Source organism: Peromyscus maniculatus, chromosome 6, assembly GCF_049852395.1.
Source record: "Peromyscus maniculatus bairdii isolate BWxNUB_F1_BW_parent chromosome 6, HU_Pman_BW_mat_3.1, whole genome shotgun sequence".
Taxonomy (NCBI): domain Eukaryota; kingdom Metazoa; phylum Chordata; class Mammalia; order Rodentia; family Cricetidae; genus Peromyscus; species Peromyscus maniculatus.
The window spans coordinates 90,020,293-90,044,196 of record NC_134857.1 but is presented as its reverse complement, the minus strand read 5'-3'; the positions used below and the strand labels follow the sequence as shown (position 1 = coordinate 90,044,196).

Below are 23,904 nucleotides of genomic sequence, written 5' to 3'. Positions count from 1 at the left end.
TGAGAGTAGCTTTCCCATAACCCCAACATAATTAATGTCTATTCTACCGCACTCCCAGCAGATCTTCCAGTTCAGACAGATACTCTATCCACACTGGTCCAGGGATGAGTGCGTTTGAGAACAGAGTTTAATGTCTTCCAGTGTTTAGAGGGCACCTGCTGAGGGACAGGGGAGAAAAGTACTGATGCAGTGATCACAGAGAGCCCCTTCACCCTGAAGATGAGGCCTCTAAATTACAAAGCCTGGTCTGAAAGAAAAGAGAAGCCTGCTAATCAGGTTCTTAACATGTCATACTCCCAGTGAACTATGAGAATTCAGTGCCACTCACTCACCTCTTGTCTGAAGTCTGAAGCAGGAAAGGGCATAAGAAGAGAGGAGAACGTTGTGGATGTGGAAAGTGTGGGGGACTGTAGGTCAATATGGGGATTCAGTGACAGAGACTCAAGAGCCCAAAGGCGTGTGCTCATGTAATGTGGCCAGGGTTTCAAAAACAACCCTTTCTCTGCTTTATGGTAAATTATGAAAACAGAATTTAAAGAATGCTGCTACCTTTTAATGGATGATATCTCTGTATCTCACTATCTGGAGCCTACCAGACACTATCGTTCTTAATCTTCAGTTGCCTTATTTTCAACTCTTCACAAGCCTGTTTTCTTACATGGGGAGGACAGGTGTGGCCACTAAGAACATCTGGCCCTCATCCAGTAATTCAGGACATTCAAATCTGAAACTAGAGGACTTTTGCAAGCATGCTAGCCTATCATAAGCAAACAGTATGTTCACTGAAGAGTAAGATGTGTATGGGTGAAACAATAAAACTAGGTTTTGCCATATCAGGCTGATGGTTGAAGAATAACAGTCATAACGTATAGTATTGCTGTTTATTTCACCACTTTGTAAACTGCTGTGACCTTCAGACTGATGAAAATGGTAACCTTATCTGCTTCACTTTACCTCCTTCAGCAAGTAGCAGAAGCCCTCTGAGCTTACTGGCCATGGGAAGGGCTATTCTAAAAACTAAATACTTTCTGTAAGATATGGCAGTACTCAACACAGTGGAGGTATTCAGTCAATGTCAAGATCTTTGCTAGCATGATTGTCCTTGCATGGCACAGAGAATGGCACATGGGGCCCTCTGAAGTTGTCTACTAAAGGAGCAGAGGGACAGGGCTGTGCTGTGATCTCGGCCCTCGAATAGGTTTCACCTTTTCTACAGCTGTTCATTTTCTGAACTCAGCTCTGAAATAAGATATTTTCTGTTACACTCTTCTTCACATTATCCAAAATAATTCAATGTCCACCTTCTCCTCTGGGAAAATCAAAGGTTGACATGGCTACCTTTTGAACTCAAGCTGTTAAAGATCCTTTCTTGTGTTCAAAAACTCTTCCTGATTTTGAAAGGTCTTATTGATAAAACACAGAGGAACTCAGGGGAAAAGGACAAAGAGAAAGAAGAAGAAAGAGAAAGAATAAAGAGGCCAAAAAAGAAAGAGAAGGGAGACAGCCCAAGAGGAGCAGAGAGCGGCAAAGGCTATTGAATGCATAATTTGCAACGAGCTCATACAACAAGCTATAGAGTGCTATTTTTAAAAATCAAGCAGAAAATGTTTACATAAATCCAAAGGATATATGCTTTGTTTAATGTGGAAAATGATAATGTATTCACTTCATGAATTCTTGAATTAGTCTGTGTAATGTTTGCTTCTGGAACCAATAACGAATCTGATATAAATATTTAAAAGAGAAAAAGTTTAAGAGCTCAAGATAGAAGAATATTTTCTTTTTTCTTTTGTTTTCATTACTGTTTGTATTGGCAATATTCAAACAACTTGGTGATATATTATGGGACTGAGGTAAATGAAAGGAGTGCCATGAAACCATCCAAGTGTATCCTGAAGATATCTGCTTCCAAGTACATATAAAAGTCAAATAAATATTAAATAGTTTAAAACCAAGTCATGTGGAAAAGTCACACAGATCTTAAACAATGTTCTAATTGTACTTATTAATGATGTATTCAAAAAGATATGTTCCAATAAACACATTTTAAGAGTAAATTGGGCCTTAATTGTATTTAGTAAGTTTTATGTCCTCATTAAAAACAAAATCCCAACAATAAACATGACTTACCAACAGAATTAACTCTGCCACAATTGTCTACTCTTCCCAAACATTCTTTGTGTGCTTTTGCTCCACACTTAAAACATAAATAGCCTTGAAAAAATGTTCCCCTGCAAGGTAAAAGTGGAGAATGTGTATTAAAATGTGGAAGCTGTGCTTTGTAAAATCACTAGTCCAAGGACTAGGAAGAGGAGATCATGATGCTGTCCAAAGTACCATCAGATCTCTATCACTATGGGATTCTTGAGGAACCATCACAGGCCCAAGGCCAGCAAGGACCTACTGTGTCTCAAGTGGGAAAGTAACAACTCTAATTCAGGACACCTTTGTAGCTTGCTAAAAAGTCTTAAATACTTAGCAGTTCATTTAGACTAGAAAACAGGCCTGACAAGAAAGCTTACCTCAGGAGCATCTGGCAGACTCTGCAGGACGTCACCCGAGTGAAGGTGTGCATCTTGAAGTCGTGGAAATTGGAGTCTGCGTAGTCTGGCCTTATGTTAGATCTGTGGAAATGGAAAAGTCACTTCCTAAACAAAGTTTCACAACAAAGTGGCAATCGAAGAACAAAGTTCATCAAAACTGCATCAAGAAGAGATCCAATTCAAGCTACAAGGTGAGCCAGCCAGTGTGTAAAGGCTTCCAAGCCCAAAGTCTGCTAGCACTAAAACCTGTGTTGAAGCCCAGTTGTGTGGAGATCTGTGACACAGGAGAAGACTGCAACCTGACACATCCCAGAACCGCAGGTCATAGAGGTCTCTGCAGAATACTACCTTGGTCAGCCTTCTGGAAACCAGAAACAGCTGGATATTCATGTTTGGTGACAGTTTCTTTGAATTGCCATGTCATAAAAATATAAACCTGCTGGTGATATGGGAGGTAAGGCAGAGTGCAGTGTGTCTCTAGAGCTCATCTCTAACAAAGCACACAGATTATGTGAGGGTCTTCAGAAGGGAGTGAAGTCGTCCTCATAGAGAAGGTTGACCATCAATGCATCAATCTGATCAGGAAAATACTTCTTCCTTAACAATCTGCTTGCTTCACAGTCCAAATAAGCCTGAACAAAATCACTTTGTGTTTTGAATTATACCTATGGTATATGCTAAGGCACTTAAAATGCTCATGTATACCTCAAAGAAACATTTCAGTGTACATTTAGCAAATGCTGGAGATAGAGAAAACACTTGCCATTCATTGCTTGTTTAACTTTCACATTAGTCCTGACTGTCTGGCATGAATAACAGCCGTGGCTCACAAATAAGGAAGCACGCTTATCCTAAAGCATTGGTTTCCCCTAAATTGATGGAAATGGCAAAGGAAGAGTTTCTACCAAGGTATGTGTTCTCAGCCACTAAAGCTACAGTGATAGAAGAAAATCAACAATATCTACATTTAAATTGCTAGGGCTTTAAGACTTAATGGGTGTGCTGGAAACAGTCAAATATAGACATTTCTAGAGCACTGTTTGCATTGTGTTTAATCTAGCCATAGCACAGAAAAATAAAATAAAATAAGCCTTAGATGGATATGAATTAGAGGTTCATCTAGAAAGATAATATCTTCTGAGACATTACACACAACATGAGAGACTGTAAGATACGTTTGAGATTCTGATGAGCTAGGATTTCCCCTTTTTATAGAATATAGCATCTCTCAAGCTCACAGAGTCGCAGCGTAATGAAGCATAACACAGGCAGGCAGTCAGGCATCAATCTCTGAGGTACCAGGAGAAGCCTTATGAAAAAACATTCACCAAGGCAATTGGAGTAGCAGGCAGTGATGCAGACGTGTCAGAGAGGTCAGCCTTCCCATTCATCTGCTGAATAGGAGCTGCTGAAAGGAAATCAAATCTGAGGGCCATCTGGGAGTTCTCTGCTACGTGCTTCTGGTGACCTCTCTTTTTAGGAAAATGGTCCAGTGCATGACGAAAAGCATGGCTATTTCCACTATGCTATTTTTTTTTTGTGTGTTGCTGATTAGAAATCACAGTGCCCTTCTTCATAGAAGGATCTAGAAACAAAACTCTCACACTGATGCCGGAAAGTCAGGCACCGAAAGCTGCCTCAAAACCCATTTCCATAGCTGAAAAGGGCTGCTGTTCATTTTTCAAGAAGCATCAAAATGACTCAGTCATCTATACATTGTCAAGCTTATTCTAAAGCAGTGCTTGTTCTAAATTGAAGGAAATAACATTTCCATTCCTGAGAATTTAAAAAAAATCATCCACCTGGAGTTTCCAAATCAAACTAGGTTTCTATCAGGTAGAAAACTGTATATGTAGATCCCCAAGCAGCTAAGAACTTAACTTCATCAGTCTTCATTGGACATGGGTGGCACACCTTTCCCTTGGAATCGATCCAAGTTCTACACAGTAAACATGTATGTGTGTATGCACTTATACATACAAGTACGTATAAGATATATACAAGGTACACATAAGAACACACATGCATGTGTACCAGAGTTGTGTTTAAGTCATTTTTACTTAAAACTTTTACCAGCTAGCTGAGAACAGGCTACCTTTTCAGAAGACAAAAAGCTGAAGGGAAAATTGCAAACACACCACAGGTGTTTTTTGTTTTTTGTTTTTTAATCTTATGATTAGGAAAAAAACTCTGAAAATATTGTTCACAGTAGTTGCCTTAAGGGAAATGAAATTTGAAGTAATAGAACAGAATGATAGGGAGAAACTGTGACTTTTTTAAAACTAAAGCTGAATATTATTTTTTCAAAGTTTCAAATCAAACATTAAAGAATAAACGTTAACTCTATGACCCTGGAACTGCTGTAGAGGCACTATTGAATACAAAAGCACAGTTGAGGGTAGGAATCTGAAATTAGACCACCTGGGCTTAAATCCTCACTTGCAAATCAGAACAGAGTGACCTCAGGTGAGTTGGTAAGTATAAAACAGGAATACTAATAGAATCAACTCAAAAGCAAAGTAATGTATATAAAGTGCTTAAGACATTGCCTGAATCAGAGCTGGTATTCAGTATGGGCTATCATTAATGGAGTGGGAATATCAAGTTCACCGGACAGTAGTGTGATCAGGGTAATGCTTCCTGAGTGGTCAAGTTTCACTGTTTGTCACAATGAAACCCCCAGAGGATCTTTCTTCTCCCAAGACTTCATACTCAGGAAGCTGTTATTCAGTGATGTCCTTTGTACCACAAAGCCAAATATAATAATAATAATAATAATAATAATAATAACTATTGTCATTGTTGTTGTTGTTATTATTTATTAATATTATCTGAGGCAAAGTTTCATGTAGCTCAAGTTGGCCTTGAATTTGCTATGAAGATGAAGATGATCTTCAATTTCTGATCTTCCACTTTTTAACTAGGTGACATGTGTAACTATGCCCATTATATGTGGTACTAGAGATCAAACCTAGACTTCACTCACGCTAGACAGCTAGCCTCCCAACTTAGCTACATCTCCAGCTTCAACAGAACTATTTAAGTACACTAGGGAACAGAATCACTCAATAGAAGGCGTATATGCAAAAAACCCAGAGGATTTAATGAAGTCAACCACATGGCCTGTAGCCTATGAGCTTGTAGAATCCAAACAAAGTGAATCACTGATGAGAAGAGTTGGAAGAGTAGAATGGATCCAGAGAGGCCAGCAAAAAAATCAGGATTGTGGGTTTGAAAAGATGTAAGAATGGTCAAAAATGGCATTTAACCTACACCTCTAATGCACACCACATATTGCCAAGCTCTCCACATGTCTTCCCACATTGGACATCTTACAGGAAATCTGAGCACACTCACCCACTCATTTCATGTCTAGTTACTGAGTAACTACTATAAAGGCTTTTTTCTGAGGATAAAAGAGAAGACAGAGACTTCAGCCCTGGCCTAGAAAGTGAAGAGGGGCGATTTACATGAGCTAAGAGGCCAACAGGGGCAAGGGAAGAAATAAGATTTTGTATAAAAAATTACATCACATTTAGTTGATCAAAAAGGACAACAAGTCTTAGTGGCTATTCCATATCGAATTCCTTGTAGTGAGGCAAGAGAAGACATAGAGAAATCAAAGACGCTGTGGGTTCTCTGCAGAAGAGCATTGAGAAGGAAACAAGTTAGCTCAGTCATGTAGCTACACATAGAGACTTCAACAATAAAAAAAAATAACTTTTGAGAATTTGGATGCAGTCTCACAGATTTCTGAGAAATATGCTCCCATTTTTTCACTTTACACTGGTCCCATTTTTATTAAAAGCAAAGGCAATTAAATGTGTGTTGAGTGAGGTGTGTTCATATTCTTGGCCTCTTCACACTGGACATGCTCTTCTTCCTACCTCACCCCAGCACAGATCCAAGCTGAGACATGCTTGCCTCCCACCAGCCCAGATACCTTCCCAGATCTTAATTCTCCCAACTGCTCCCTGGGCACCTTAAATGTAGCACATATAAAACCCATTTAGACACCTATCTGACATGTCTGATGCATCTAATTCATCTTCCAACCTAGAAATTTCTGAATCACACAATACGTTTCCCTCTCCTTCATACTGTGTTTCTCCTTCCCTAAAACAGTAACCAAAGTCTAAAGATGCATCCTTAAAATTACCCCCTCAGACATTCAACCTTTACATACACACACACACACACACACACACACACACACACACACACACACAACTTTTTCTGTGTCAAATCCTGAGTAAGTAGGCATATTAAATGGAGGTGGTGGTGGTGGTGGTGGTGGTGGTGATGGTGGTGGTGGCGGCGGCGGCGGCAGTGGTGTGATGATAGGTACATAGGTATTAGTGGCCAATTCCCAGTGGAAAGGGAGACTGCAATGCTCAATTGCAGGTATTTTGGCTTCTACAATGTGTTCCTTGATACCCAATGGCAACTTAAACAGACTCCTGAGGAGGTTGTCAACTGTGTAACTTTAAAAGACATCACCACACAACACTGCAAGTTTGTATTACTGCATGTCTCTATGTGACTGAGGACAAGGCAACTGATATCCCCTTCCTAACCTGCCTCTTCTTTAGAGTCAACAAAAACTGAACCAGAAAAATCCATTGCTAGGTACTTACAAATGTTTTCAGTTGGGGAACGTACTTACACTGTACCATTTTCTGCATTTGTTTTCAAAAGTCTGCTCTTTGCCATAATACGAGATGCAATAGAGAAACATAATGATTAACTGAATTTCAGTTAAATGTTATACTTTGTATTGATTTATCTAGACCTCTTCTTTGTGAAAAACTAATATCCTCTTGTATAAAGTCTATAATTTCACACACAAATATATTTTAAATAGTATAGTGATAAATATGGCCATTAAAAACAGTTTTAGGGACTGCAGAGATAGCTCAGTGGGTATCAGCACTTGCTGTCTAAGCATGAAGACCTGAGTTCTGATCCCCAGACCCATGCACAAGCCCGTGCAGCCAAGGGCAGCTCTAATCCCAACACTGATGGAAATGAGGGGACAGGGATATTTGCTGGGGCTTGCTAGCCAGTGAGACTGACCAAACATTAAGAACTCCAGGTTCACTGAGAGACACTGACTCAAGAGAATAGAATAGAAAGTAATAGTGCAGGACCTCTCTGATGTCCCCCTCTGCTCCTGCCTGTTTAAATGCGTGTGCGTGCATTTTTTATTAGGTAATATTATTTTCCTTCTTGGATCTCTGAGGGAGTTGAAGATTAGTTAGTTATAGTTGAAGATTAGTTAGGATAGAAAGTGAATTAGGTATGTTTTGGACTTACCAAAATAGGATAGATAATGGAATTATTTTCTCTGAATTTGTCAAATACAAATGGAGCCGGGCGGTGGTGGCGCACGCCTTTAATCCCAGCACTCGGGAGGCAGAGCCAGGCGGATCTCTGTGAGTTCGAGGCCAGCCTGGGCTACCAAGTTAGCTCCAGGAAAGGCGCAAAGCTACGCAGAGAAACCCTGTCTCGAAAAACCAAAAAAAAAAAAAAAAAAAAAAAAAAAACAAATGGACTAGACATTGTTTAGGTATTTATTACTTGTATATATGGTATATAGTTATTGTACTTTTGTATATAGTTTTTCTTATGTTAGCTATAACCTTTTTCCTTTTCTCTTTTTATTAAAATAGAAAAGGGGAAATATGGTGATATTTTATTTGTACTGAAATGTGATTTTATTTGTATGTTAATAAATAAAGTTGCCTGGGGGTCAGAGCTATTAGCAAGCCATAGCAAAAGCTGGGTGGTGGTGGTGGTGGTGGTGCTCGCCTTTAATCCCAGCTCTTGGGAGGCAGAACTAGGCGGATCTCTCTGTGTTCAAGGATACAGCCAGCATGGAGACACACACCTTTAATCTCAATACCAACCATAGAAGACCTGGAGGTCTGTACAGACAGGTAGTGACGAGGCGGTCATGTGGTTGGGTTTACAACCAATGAGAAGGCAGAACAGAAAGTCTATATAAAGACAAACACACAGGAAGTCAGTCTCTTGGCTGAAGAGGATAGCTGCAGCAGTGAAGGGTAAGGCTCTTAGGTCTGACCACTTGGGCTTTCATCTCTGCATTGGCTCTGTGTTTCTTATTTAATAAGATGGTTACTTCTATATTCACACATGCGCGCGCGCACACACACACATTTTATGTTTAAAATGAACATTTTTCTCTATTTTAACCATAGACTTTAATTTATAAACTACTGCTATATTAAAATAATTTTAGAACACAGAAAGCAAATACTAGCAAAAGGAAGTCACATAAAACAGCCATGACCAATCAGTTACACGGGAAATAATATTATAATCAATTTATGATAACATCTTATCTCCTATCAGTATTATGCATATTTAAAACTCTCCAGTGTAGACAGTTTGACAATTATCCAAAATATATGAACTAGTGATTCCATCCTATTGTGCTTAAAATGAGAGATAAAAGCAAATGTTGGTGATTCAAAAACCAAAACCCTGAATCCAGGCGGCTTTGTCTACTCAAAGTCCACAGATATGTAAAATGTATGGGTAGATATGGGTATTTTTATTGTTCAAATTCAGAAAATTTACATTCTAATTATTCTTGATGAAGATGTTAAACAATTATAATTATTCTATTAAAATATTTTGACTCTCAAAATAATAAGATGGATGTTTCTACTGGATCCTCCTATTAACCTTTATTTAACCTCTGTTACCTATGTAGCAAAAAATAGTTCTAAGTAATACTGCTGAAACTAACCTGTCTTCTAGAGGGTGTTTTAAAAATTTTATTTTAGCTTCAGGATATATATATATATATATATATATCCTCAAAACTTTTAAAATGTGCATACTTAAAACAATTTATCATATTATTAATGAACTCAAAAGTATTGTTCATTTTTCAACAGATGCCAAACAAGAAATTTAACCAAATGTATCATACATAGGAAGTACACATATGTGACCACAGCAATCAGAAGGCTAGGGCAGGAGGACAGGGATATCAAAGGCAGCCTGGGCTACAAAAAGATATCCTGCCCCATAAAAGAGGTAACAGTGAGAAGGTCTTACATGCTTCTGATCAAAATGGCAGCAAACTAGATAGGTATTATGAATAGTAGTTATTACAAATAGTTCTACAATGTGATAAGGGATATCAGAAGGAAGGAAGGAAGGAAGGAAGGAAGGAAGGAAGGAAGGAAGGAAGGAAGGAAGGAAGGAAGGAAGGAAGGAAGGAAGGAAGGTAGGTAGGTAAAAGGCAGATGCAATGGTGTTTGCCCGCAATCCTACCACTTACGAAGCTGAGACAGGGTTATGATTTGCTTAAGGCCAGCCTGGCCTACATAGCAAATACCAAGCAATTCAGAGCTACATAGCTGGATCCTGTTTTCAAAAAGAGGGGAGAGGAAGGAAGAAGCATACTCAATATAAAAACATGCACATTGTAATTGTTATAAATTAAACAAAGTTCCTGAACTCATTATATTACTCAATCTTTCTTTTTTCAAAAGAGCTCAACAATGCAATATGGCAAGGCAGATATGAAGGAAAGATGTTTTTAATATATGGAGAATACCCAAAATTCTCCTTTAGAAATGGCATTGTTGGAATGACTAGGGAAACTCAAGAAAAGAAACTGAAGAGTAATGAAATGAAGGAAAGATAAAGATATCTCAAAATGGCATGCGAACAAAGCCACACACAAATGTCCAGAGCTCACCAGCTCACAATGGAGTAAGATGCATGCGGTGCCTCCACCAAAACTCCCTTAGAATCGTAGATTTAAGGGTAGAGTAGAGCTGGTCAGTGCCCACTGCAAATCATCTCTAAAACAAAATGGGCTATGATGAATGTAAAGATGTTTTCTTACATGAGTAATAGTATCTTCCATCAAGGCTAAAGACAGATCAGGTACAGGTAATCCATAAAGGCCAAAGAAGACCTAGTGTTTCTAAGACAGAGACTGACAGACAAGACCTCTTATTCCCCACACAGCCCCAACTACACAACACATCACTGAGCCAGCTGGACCACTGATCAAGCTTGCTAAAATGCTTCCTATCCTTTTAGAACCACCAACTAAGTAGTAAAGTACATCAGAAGAGGGCCAGCAAGATGGCTCAGTGGGTAAAACATTTGTTGCACAAGCCTGAGAACTTGAGTTCAGCCCCAGGAACCCATGGTAGAAGGAGAGCACTGACTGAGAGTTGTACTCTATGTGTACACCGTAATATGTGCACGAATGTGTACACACATAGGCACATGCACCATAATGGTTTTAGATTTTAAAGATCACAAGAGTTGACCCAGCTGTCAAATCAGAAACACTTCTAAAATCTCCACTTACAAAGAAACGTTCTTCACCTAAGGCTCAAAACGAGACTAATCATTTTGCATCTCAAATGTATATGCTTTTCTATAATACATACATACATATATACACATAAAACATTCAGAGTATCTTTAAATGTTGGTAATTCCTTTCTCTAACGGAAAACTCCAAAGTAAAATCTAAGTATTTAAAAATGGCCTACTCTGTGGAACTGAAGTTGAGTCCCCTATGTCAGTAATAGAAATTACCAAAAACACATCCACATGATCTTTCATAAACAATGCTCAGTTCTTGCTTGTTTCTTTCACAATGTATTCCCTTAACAACATGGTAGACTAATTAATTATGCTGCTGGTTATTTGCAAGGACAAAGAAAATGAAAAAAAAAAACAATCAGGTCCTTCAAAAAACAATTAAAAATAACAGAGTTCAGAAGGAACTTCTTCCTAAGGATCGATAAAAAGAAGGAAAGCAAAAAAGATGTATGAATCACTGCAAGTTTAATTTCTTATATTCCAAATCACGCAGTCTCTTCTCCAGGGAAATGAATAAAGATGTCCAAAATACCAATAAAAAGAAGATAATGTTTGGCTCTGAAAAATAGTATTTTCTTATCTATTATATATTGCATTCCTTCATTTTATTCAAAGCTGGTTTTGTAGTAATTTCAAATATACATCCATCACTATGTTTCAGTGACATTTCAAGGAAATTATTGAATTAAATGTAAACTCAGTTAAGTCTATAATAAATTTACAGTGGAAAATGTCAGATTATGGGTAATTTGGGATATATTTCTTATACACTTGAAATGACGGGGTTTTTTTTTTCCATCCAACATGGTCTTTCTATTTTTACTTTCTTAATTACAAAATCAGATCTGTTATTCCTGAGGTAAAAGGCCAACATTCAGGAGAAGGAGAAGGAACAAGGACCTCATTTGTTGTTATCCATTGTGTGACTCAAAATTGATGAGGACAAATAAAAATGTACACATGTACATTTTGATAGGTTCTATTGATAAAAGGAAGGAAATCACTGTATGTTGGATGTTGATTCTGTTATTATTTTTGTCACCATAAATGCCAAATATTTAGTAGAAAAATTAGAGACCTTATCAAGGTAGAGAGGACATATCTACCACCTCAAAAATGAATAAATGGGAATAAAGCTTTCCTTGTATTAAGCATAGTAAAACTTCTCTTTGCTAAGAATACAATTTATTTGTTCATACGATAAACAAATGAATTGAAAATTTATTATGGGCTAGCCATTTTAGAACTCTGGGAACACAACGGTGGACTTATTTATCTGAGAACTATAATCATGGATTTCTTGTTTAGCCAGGCTATTGTGCTTTATTTCAATTCTCCCAGTAAAATGTATTGTCCATTTGCACATCAGTGAGTACAAGAGAGGGAAGAAAACACAAAGAGAGGTATCTTGGTGTTCATGTTTAAACAAGATATCTTGCCTTCTAGGTAAGGACTGGTTTCTAAGGATTCTTACAGATTTTCATTCTCTGACCCAACACACCAGTTACATAATTCAAACACAAAAGATGACGTGAATTTAAGCTGTAGAAAATTTTAAATTATGACATATGAAATTGGCTATTAAATGTGTTTGAGAACAGTATCGATATTGTTACCAGGAAAGCTGTAAGGAACAAAAGGAGGAAGTGACAGGCTTTCTAATGCTTCCCTTTAAATGTCTAAAATAATTATGGGTGAAAAAAGACCTTTAATCAACATTTCATCCTCTACATACAAAGCCTTTTCCTGTTACTTTATTATTTTAACTTACTTTTTAAAGGGTTTCACACATGAGCATTGAATTTATATTATTTCTTCCCTTCCTCCCCTGCCTTCCTCCTGTACCCACTTTTCAAATTAATGAGCAGTTCTTTTATTGGTGGAAGTATTAAGGCAACTCTATGTAGTTAAAAGGGAGGTTGATTTCACAGACTAACTTACAAGTAAAGGGATAGGTTACAGGGTCCGGGAGAGGTGGAGTGCAGTCCAGCGGTGTTCTCTGGAAGACTCTGCTCGGTCTACCTGGTCTACCTCCAGCATCCAGGATCCAGGAACCAAGAGAGCCGGCACATCTGGATCTCGGGACTTAAGGGCTCCTCTCTCGGCCCCACCTCCTAGGCATGACAGTTATGGGAAGCCTCAGTGGGGGTAGTACTTCCAGGTCAAACCTAGAACAGCTACCCATTACATTCTTTATTTATTATTGTTACATATGTGTGTGTAGATACTAGACATGTATACAAAATTATAAATTGAGAAGGATTTCAATAAATTCATCATAACTTAAGTCTACTGTAACCCACCAATATCAAAACTTACTCTTTGAAGAAAGCTTTAAAATGTTAAATCCACTTATTAAAGGATAGTAATCATATGTGTAGTAATTTGCAAACCTTATTTGATAAAATGGCCAATAACTATATTTTTTAAAGATTTAAATTTGTTTATTTTAATTTTGTAGAGTGTGTGTGTGTGTGTGTGTGTGTGTGTGTGTGTGTGTGTGTGTGTGTGTGTGCCGGCACCATGCCATGTGCATGCACACAGAACTGGAGTTACAGCCAGGTATGATCCATTTGACGTGGAACCAAATATGGGTCTTCTGGAAGGGCAGGAAGCAGTCTTAACCATTGAACTACCTCTCCATCCCCAAAAGACATGTTTTAAAGGGTTGTTTGTTGAGATTCAAGGCTTGGCAGGACATATGGGTTATAAGGTACCTGTCTCTTTGAGCTCCCCACAAGCTGAAAACACAAGACTCAAATTCAACAACCTATGACAAGATAATCTGAGCAGGACTTAGGGTCTGCTTGAGTCACTTCCACCACAAGAATTAGAGGTCAGCAAAAGACAGGTATGCGAGGTCTGGCGGCTGTCTTGTTACGGGAGTGATTGATGGAGGTGGGGCAGAAGTGAAACATCAGCGATTTGTGTTAGAGTCTGGAAAGGAGGGACGGGGGTTCCAAGGAGAACCTTAGGCAAACACTTGTTTGGGGGAACAAATTGTGAGGTGTTGACCAAAGTTTTAGGATAGATTAAAAAAAATGGATAGGGTCATTAAATCAAGACCACACTAATATATAAGAACTGAGTTAGAACTAGATAGGTAACAGGGCTAGAGAAAGACATTTAGGAGATAAATTAAGATAATGTGATTTGTCTCAAGACACCTGTTTGGCAGTATGTCTATCCTAGTATGTTAGGCGTTCTTGGAACAGGGCACAGGCTGCTACAGATGTGGTGGTTTGAATGAGAATGGCCCACATAGGCTCATATATTTGAATGCTTGGTCCTCAATTGGTGGAATTGTTTGAGAAGGATCAGGCAGGAGGCGTGGCCTTTTTGGAGGAGGTGTGTCACTGGGGGTGGGTTTTTCAATTAGCTCTTCCTCTGTGTCTCTAACTTGCGGATCACATACAAGCTCTCAGCTACTGCTCCAATGCCATGCCTGCCTGTCTGCTCCCATGTTCCCTGGGAGTCATAGATTCACCCTCTGAAGCTGTGATCAAGCCCCCATTAAACACTTTCTGCTATACGTTGCTTAGTTATGGTGTCTCTTCACAGTAACAGAAAAGTAACTAAGACAACAGGTGAATATGAGAGCTGACAATACAACCAAAGCCCAGAAGGCTTCCAGTGGTGGGGCAAGATGGAGTGTGTAGAAAGTGCTGAGAAGGCAAATCACCTCCATGTACAGGGCCAGCAAACATGAAGGGGCAGGGGATTCGACAGGAAAGGACTATGGCACAGAAAAAAAACAGAAAGAGCAGGGAAAGAAGAAGAGAAGCACAGTGCAAGTGGTGCTTTCAATTTAAGGGCAGGTAAGTGCAAACAAATGCAGACACACCCACCCATGCGCAGACAGCATCCACCTATGGGAGAAAACAGCACTGCCCTTGTGCCCGCATGAAGCCTGGGGGAACTTGAACCTTCTGAGCAATGTTTCTGAGCCTGAAAGAAACTCGATGTCTCCAACACTAACTATCCACCCTTCAAGCAGGAGTCCCAGATAACTTCTACTCCCTCTAACCCCAGAGCATTCAAACTGTTTCTTTCTAGATCCATCCTACAAAAATAGGATGGTAACACTTTCCAAATATGTCTAAGGAAAACTAATCCAAACCTGAGACAGAGTTGTGATTGCAAAGAATGCCTTCTTGGGACATGAAGGCAAGTTAGTTTTAGGATCCACAAACCTTTGGTTTGAATTGGGCATGATATCCCAGTGAGGTTCCCATATGAATGCCAAAGAATGAGTAGGAAAGGGGTATTTCAAGGCAGCCTGTTTTCTGCGGAGATAGTTGTGCATAAGTGATTCAGAATGTTCAGATGCACAAGCCAGCCTCACTCTCCATTGTCAAGTATCAGATTGATCCTCTACTCCAGTCTTTCTGCTGAATGTTGCTTTTTACCCCCTCCAAACTAATTACATTAGAGAAACTCAGACTAAAATATTCTGCAAAGCACACTTTTCCCACTATCCTTGTCAATGAACTTCAAATTGTCTTGTGATTTGGGACTTCCTCTTCTACAGTGTCTATCCATTTTGAAATAATTTAAAGTCCCAAATGAGACAAAAAGCATACAGAAGAGCAAAGCTCAGGTGGCTACTCCTAAAACAAAATTCACAACAGTCTGACTGGCACCATGATAATCTATCAAAAATTCTCAAAAGTGTTCTCAAGACATCCTAGCAAAAGGACTTCAAAATATTTATCGAGTACCTACTGTGTACTGGATAATATGCAATAAAAATAGGATTAAGTCTCTGACCTTAGAGGGTTGTTTTCCAAGAGGACTCAATCAAGCCCTCAAAGCCTTCCAGGTCCCAGCATTAGGAAAGGCTGAGTGATGCGTAAGCTTCAAGGTGCCTCCCCCAATATAATAGCTCCCCTCAAGGTCTTGCCTCTTTTCCCAGCTCAAGTCTCATATGTCCAATTTTCACCACAGCCTCAGAGTTCATTGTGGCTTGTGCCCACAACATATAGTACTCATGGGGCTTTTTTCACAACCAAAAACCAAACAGCCCATAAAAGTCCTGTGGCTGAGCCAGGGGCATGGCTTAGTGGGTAAGAGTGTTTGTTGAGAAGTATTAGGACTTGCGTTTAAATCCTGGCACCTATGTGTTAGGAAAAACTGAACATGGTTAGGAACATGATTGAGGGGTAGAAACAGGAATATTTGAGGGGCTTGATAACTACCAGCCCCTAGCTCCCATTTACTGAGAGGAATAAGGCAGAAATTGGTAAAACCAAACATCAAATTCTTCCTCTGGCCTCCTAGTACATGTATACCCCAACACACCCACACACCCCCACACCCCCCCCCCCCCCACACACACACACACGAGCTTGCACATACATTCCCCTGCCACACAAATACAAATGTTTCAGCTACACTCAACCCTTAAGTGAACCCTCCCAGACCTCTAGTTCTTTTCAATTTGCAACGGAGTTTTTCTGAGCCTGGGTCTCTTCGCAAACAACCTTTAGTGGATACCTGTTCTACCTACCTATGACCTTGAAGTACCAGCCCCTGGAGCATGGACTCGGGGCTGCCCTTAAGACCTGAGATGCCTGTAGGCCTCACCTGTAGGCCTCGCTCTTCTCTCCCACATGGGCTTGGATGGTGCAGACTGACTTAGGTGACAGACCAGCGTGGGACAGTACCTCAGCCTTCCAGGACCCTGCTACGATAGATTCTCCTATTCCGTTTAGTGAGTTTTCTTTCCTGATAAATTCCTTTTACCCTTTAAGCAGACTCCCTTAGATTTCTCGTTACAACATCCAGCTAAGGGAGACACATGTGAAACATTAAGACACAGTGCTCTTCGTAACTTAATCCTGACAGAGTCTCTGAAACCCTTACAGATTGAATTGCTAGGAAAATCTTTTGTTATAATAATATTGTTAACCCCGATTTCCACATGTTTGTGATATCCTGAGCATCATTTGTTCTAATGAGATTGTTCCTTATAACCATATTGGCCAGCTTCAGAACGGGGGGGGGGGGGGGTCCTGTTTCCAACCACATGATCACAGGGTTGGAATTCTATCCCAACTTTCAGAGAAGAAAGAGTTACTGAAAATTAATGTGATCAGTCTAAATACAGCAGATGGGGAAAAGTTCTTTGTTTATTTCCTATCATATACAGAAAGAACCCTTAGCATCATTAGATATCCTGCTATTACTAAGATTATGTCTTTGGCCTCAGGAATCAGAACCTGTAAGAACTGACCAAACAGGTTCACAGTCATTGTACAGAACTGTTGACCAGAATCCTGGCACAACACTAATCTGGAAGGAAGGATGGAATTTCCAGCATCCGCCATCACTAAGCGCTCAGGATATCTAGAGCACACTGACCCACTGCTTTACATGACTTTTCTCATATAACTTTGCAAGCAGCAGACAAAGCACTGGTATCTTCACTTACAGATTAAAAAACTGCTGCTTAGCAGGCTTCAATAATTTTCTAGGGGTCACAAAACTAGAAAAAAGTGTCATGCATGATTCAATTATTTCCTATTAAATTCCAAAGTTAATGCTTTCAAGTGTTCTATGACCTTGGAGTTTAATAAAAAGAGAACTTTAAGAGGTCCTGGTTTCTAGGGATGTTCATGGGGGCCATTGCTGAGACAATGAGCAGAATAACATCCGCAGCCCATGAGAACATTCTACAGAATGTCTATTTATGCCTATGGTCACACTAACCCATTGCACTCAGCTGTAACCATAGGATGTTCCATTCTAATCATCTCATCACAGTTCCATTCTAGTTCCCAGAAAGGCATTCAGTATGACAAGCAATCTTGGGGCCATGTTTCTGGCTGGTGAACTGAAGCTATATTAAAATGATCAGCTTCATAGAGCAGCCACAATTGAACAGACCCAACTCTCTCTAGAGTCTCATGATATACTGGTATAATTAAATGTCGCTATCAGTCATCATACACAGGTTGCTTGTACTGCCCAACCCCAAGACAATTAATGATGCCTTTCATATTTACACATTTCTATTGTTAATATAGCCATTTTCCAATTTTTGTTTGTCTTTGTTTTTTGATACAGGGTTTCTTTGTGCAGCCCTGGCTGTCCTGGAAGTCGCTCTATAGATCAGGCTGGCCTTGAACTCAGAGATCCGTCAGCCTCTTCCTCCCAAGTGCTGGGATTAAAGGCGTGCATCACCACTGCCCAGCAGTAGAACAAATATAATTCTTAATCAACAAAAAGCTTACATGAAGACTAAATGAAGAAGACATATGAAAAACTGCAATGCACGTAGCAGAAGACAGGAAGAGACAAAAGACAAGTGAACAGTGCTATCCTGTTTGCATGCTACAAAGCACATGCCATGAGATACTTTATCTCAATTTTGTGACTCCCAAATGATAGCTCAGTGAATCCAAGCAACTTACCCAAGTCCATTAAGCAATTAACACACAGTGTTCTTAGTCACCTCACAGTATTAAGTACTTTGGAGATGATAATGTGGGTCATGAAGAGAAACATGCTTGAAGTAGGAAAATTATATCTCTACTATTATCATCCCATCATGGGCTCAAAAGAGACCCATTTACTTCAAGGTATCCTTAAGTACTTACCTCTCTGCTGCAAATCACCATTCCTTCTCATGAATATTTTTCTTCCCTATCACTCCAAATGCTACCAATCTCTGTAGTTTAGGTCCCATCTCATTAGCCCATTTGTTGATTAACAGGGTTAGTGGTGCCCAATTTTACAGTTCTTTATAAATTCAGCATATTAACTCCCTGAATGAAGTGAAGCTGGCAAAATTTCCTCCCAGTCTGTGGGCTGTCTGTCTGTCTGTCTGCTCTGATGCTAATGTCTTTTGTTATGGAAAAACTTTTAAATTTCATGTGGTTCCTTTTGTTGATTCTCAGGAATATTGTTGGGCTACTGGACTTCTGCTCACCAAGTCCTTACCTTTACCTAGATCTTAAAGTGTATGTCCCATGTTTTATTCTCAGTCTTGAATAACAAGGAGGTATTCCCTAGCACCTCAAGAGAGTCAGTGAAAAATATCAGTCAAAAGTTCAGAGGTCTAAGGGGCCCTGCTATCTTCTGCAACTGACAGGAATTCATTCTGGTTGCAGTAGGAGACATAATGACAACATAACACTGATGCTGGATAAAGGCCAGATTCTAGCATCATCCAGGAATCGTTCCTCGTTCCAAGGGCCACGAACGTGCACCAATGGCTCCAGGAAGACAGCCAGGTCCTATTTACTTATATTAGACAGAAAACTCCCAGAAATAATGTTACAAAGCTGACTGAATCCAAAGTTCCGTAGAGAAGGTGAAAAGGTTTCAAGACCTGAACTAAGACGATGGCATTGGGAATGAAAACAAACAGTCAGAGATTAAAGACGAAAGCAACCCAAATAGTCACATGGATTAGGAGGTTGGTATTGAAGAGTTACTCTTGTACAAATCAGCTGAGTGCTTACAGGGCATACCCTTAAGATCACAGGAGGCAAACTGGCCCAAAGAGCAATCATAGATTGTCCCCTATTTTCCCTCTTCCAGACTGCTTCTGCATGAGACATGTCATCATGAGCAGGGCCTTAAATCCTCCCAATGGTCATATGGGTAGAAAAACTAGAGTATGCAGAATTGAGCTTTCTTTATAGATGGTAAGGGGTGCATGGAAGTGAGGAAAGGGGTGTGGTCACTAGGTCCAGAAGACACTCAGGGTTTTCCCATCACTGACCAAACTCAAAAACTTTTGGACATACTGGGTAAACCAGGAAGTCAGAGGCCTGCTTTTTGGTTCTCCTGTGTAATAATTTGGCAGTTACCAAAGAAGTGTTAAGGCAAAGAAAATAATTATTGAAACATGATCCCTTTTCTTGATAGCTTGAACAAGGTAACCAACCACACAATTCTGGGATGTACATACTTGTAAATAGTAATTCTGGTAGATGAAGGGAAATACAAAATGTTTCAAATTTAGGTTGTGGCTAGACAAAAAAAAAACTCTAATGAAAGAATTTAATATTATGCTATCAATACCCCAGTCTCAGAAATAAATGATGATATGTGACGGCTTACCTTCAGGGCTGTGGGGGAAAATCGATGATCTTTTTACAGTTTGAGCTCTGATATTTGCAAAGTGCTTTGGGTTCCGAGCGGGGGAAGGCACACAAGGAGTATACAAACAGATACATAAATCAATCAGAAAGGAAAAGGGGAAGCAGGGAAAGAAATTGCTCACCGAAGACAGACAAATCACTCTGAAGCAGAATTTTATTAAACTGTACTTAGCTCTGATCCTCACAAAGCAACAAACAATAAGAATTCCCACAGAGGAGCCCTGGCTCTGTAGAGCGCTCTGTTAACTTTCCTCATGAGACAGTGCTGACCTCTAAGGGCAGGCAGGCTCCTGTCAGCTTCCCAGGGCATGTCTCAAAACTGTCTTTGAGAAAGGCAATGATTATCAATCAATTCTCTACCCAATAATGCTCTGGCTTCTTGCGCTTTTAATATCAAAAGGCTTCCTCCAAAAAATCCAGTAATCAAGTTCCCTGGATCACACACAGGCTGAGCTTTTTGATCATGGGTTCACATTTAATGCCCTGAGCTTTACAAGAGGATATACCCTGTTGAATCAGCACACACTGTCAGTCTTGCTTCTTCTAGAAGATTTTGAATGCTAACAGTGCCTTCATTTATAATTAAACCAATGAAACTCATTCTGATCATTATGTTACCATTGTGTATATTTCCAAGGATGAAATAAAGCCTATGCAATACAGAAAATGTGAAGCAGTCAATCAGCGTTAGCACATGAAAGCTTTAACAAACAGACCTGTATTAGTTACTTTTCTCACTGCCATGACAAAATGCCTGGCAAGAAAGGACTTGAGGGAAGAGGGCTTTTTTTTTAAGCTCACAATTTGGTGGCACCGTCCATCGTAGAGAAGAATCAACGGCAGCAGAAGTAAGAGGCAGCTGGACACACTGTGTCCACAGTTAAGAAGCAGAAAGGGATAAATGTCAGTTCTGTCTCACATTCCCCTTTTTATTCAGTCTGGAGCCACAGCACTTAGCGATGGTGCTGCACACATTCTAGGTAGACGCCCTCCCTCTTCAGTTAAACATTTCTGGGGAAATACTCCTAGACATAAAGCCAGGGTATGGTTCCATGGTGATTCTAAGTCTAGTCAGGTTTACAATGATAACTAACTGTGACAGGGAAACTGTCCAGTGTGTCCATGTACATGTCTATGTTTAAATACCCTCTGTTACTTACAGTGAATAGGAACCATCCACTGTATTTACAAAGATCATCAGAAAACCAGACCAAGGGAAACACATTGCAATTCCTATGTAGAAACTAAAAATAAAATATTCAATGACAGTATTATTTTTATGTCCCAACTAACCTCTATACTCCCTCCATTTTCTCTTGCCAAAAGGGACAAACATTGGTCATAAATAATTTTCAACATTCCTTAGGTGATGAATGAGTAAAATTTCAGGCTGGAGTCCTGTGGCCACATCCTTCTCTAACTTTTTCCCCTCTCCTTGTCCAATACTCTTTGAACTCCAGTATTTAAAAATCTCTTTTCTATCCAGTTTCCTATTCTGTTTTCAGGCTAATGAATATGAGCTCCACATTTAAATCTGGGAGGTTTTCTGTCCTCATTACTATTCATCTCTAACATTATCCTCAGCTGCCTTACCTTTCCTCAAAATTATTAAGAGCATTACTTATGCATAAATTAATCATTAGGCATTTAACCTCCAAACACCTTTATGAAATGGGGTTTATTGAAAATTTTAAATAACTGTGAATCCTCACTTTCCAAATGAATTTAAAAACCAACTGCAAACAGTCTACTAATAAACATTTAAAATTAATATTTGATCGTTTCCCCAACCAGTCATATTTTCAGATTGTCAAGCTATCAGATCTGTTCACAATGGCCAGCTGGCCATATTTTAAATTAAACATAAGCCCCTGGGATTTAGCCTTTGTGGGTTTTGCACATCTAGACTCGTACCAATATCGAGAGTCAATACAAACCTAATACTAAAACACTCCATCTCTTAGGGTGAAATTTTATAAGACCAAGGATTCTCTTAAAGCATCAATACACTTTTAGAGTTGGTTTTAAAACCCCAAACAAACTCAATTGAAGGGGAGTTTCATTGTAATTGAATAAGGAATTGAAACTTGGACTGTGCAATGCATTATGCAATTAAACACACAAGCAATTTAATTAAAGTTCTAATTCACTTTAGATTTCATTGTAGTCTGCAATTAGCATGTTTCATGCTACAGCCAAGTATTCAGGGGTCAGGAATGTCATGCTGAAGGTTGGTCTGCACTAGCCACAGGAAGCCCTGTGTTAATGGCAAATAGATGGTGGGCAATAGGTACTGTTACTAATCTCCTCTGAGGCTGAAGCTTACTTCCCTACACTCATCCACTGGTTTCTTGGCAGGGACTGGCACATTTTCCTGACAGGGATATAGAAGAAAAGGAAGCCCATACTCTAAAGAAATGGTACTTTCTAGCATAAGCTAGCCTCCAGGGGAGAAGGAAAGCTATGAACTAAAGGGCTGGTATCTACTATTTGATACTGTGTGGCTCTGGAAAAGCTGTTCTTCGGGTAAACCTGTCCTGAGTATGAATGAGAACTAAGTCTGAGATCATCTAAGATGTAGACAATTCAAGGGAAAAAATTATCTGTTAACTGACAAGCTACAAACTGGCTGAGAGAAGTTGGAAGTCCTCCTGACCTTTGTGTTCCAAACCCGGGACTTACATTTCCCTAGAGAAATTTCTTCAAGACTCTCCTGTGTGTGTGTGTGAAAATATGTACTATGTCCCCTCTTCTACCTTGAGGAAATATTTAACAAGACTATGTACCAACATGCACTACTAATCCAGCACTGAGAAGGAAATCCTTCCTGAGATGGAATGCTTGGCTAATATAACCAAATACAAAAGTATCTTCAAGATAAGAAGTGATAATGCAGCTCAGGGCTCAATTAGGTAGTCATTATTTTCTGAAGTAGCCCTTTAATCTCGATGCCCTCCTAACTTGAAGAACTCCGACGAATCCATAATTCTTTATTACTAACCCTCATGGTATGAAAAGAATCCATTAGATTACTTATGCTCTTCTTTTCCCTACCAAATCAAAGTCTGAGACGTGGGAATAAACAGTTTAATTTTTTTCTTGCTCTGAAAGACATTGAGGTTGTGATAATTGAAAAACTCAATTCAGGCCCCTACCACAATTAAACAGGCTAGTCTTAGTAAACTACATATGACCTCGGGTTTGTTTTGTAATGTATGAAACGCTATTTCTAAGCTATCCAGTTTTTTTTTTTTTTTAATGCACCGACAGCAGCAGATTTAATTTAAAATGCTACTGTTCAATATGTCAAAGCTCAAATATTCTCTGGGAAGAAGCTTTAGTGCATATATATTATTAATGTACTATCAGAGAATAGACCCCTGAGTTGATTCTGACCAATGGCTCATCAGTCAAAGGCCACAGAAATCAAGTTTGGTAGATACGAGCAAATCAGAGAACTTTCTTACAGACATTCTTTTGAGGCAAGGAAAAGAAACAAAATATAGGAACTCCAAAGTTTGACCTTAGGAGGTAGAAACCTTAGGTTTATTGTGTGTGCTGCATGCATATGTTCATATGAATATGCACACATGTGGAAACCAAAGGTTGACCTCAGTGTCTACCTTGATTACTCTCCACATTATTGTTTTTACTTAATTTTATTTATCATTATTGTGTATGTATTTGAACATATAGTCTAACGCACAGGTTTGGAGGTGAGAGTACAACTTCTGGGAGTCAGTAATCTCTTTCCACTTTGGGTTCTGGGGATCCAACTCAGGTTGTCAAGCTGTTTGTGACTCCACTTATTCGAAGAGCTGGCTGTTTTGTGCAGACAGAGATGGTGTAATTGTAAAGATATA

General features: G+C 39.3%; 1 protein-coding gene across 2 annotated transcripts in view; it reads right to left on the bottom strand.

Moving 5' to 3' along the window:
* Window positions 1-23,904, bottom strand: part of Vav3 (vav guanine nucleotide exchange factor 3) — a 336,756-nt gene that overhangs the window by 117,838 nt on the left and 195,014 nt on the right. For both annotated transcript variants that reach the window (XM_015998110.3, XM_006979446.3), the window contains exons 16-17: window positions 2,523-2,624; window positions 2,131-2,231 (exon numbers count right to left, since the gene is read on the bottom strand). In XM_015998110.3, the coding sequence (XP_015853596.1) occupies window positions 2,131-2,231; window positions 2,523-2,624 (203 nt within the window). The remainder of the gene's footprint in view (window positions 1-2,130; window positions 2,232-2,522; window positions 2,625-23,904) is intronic.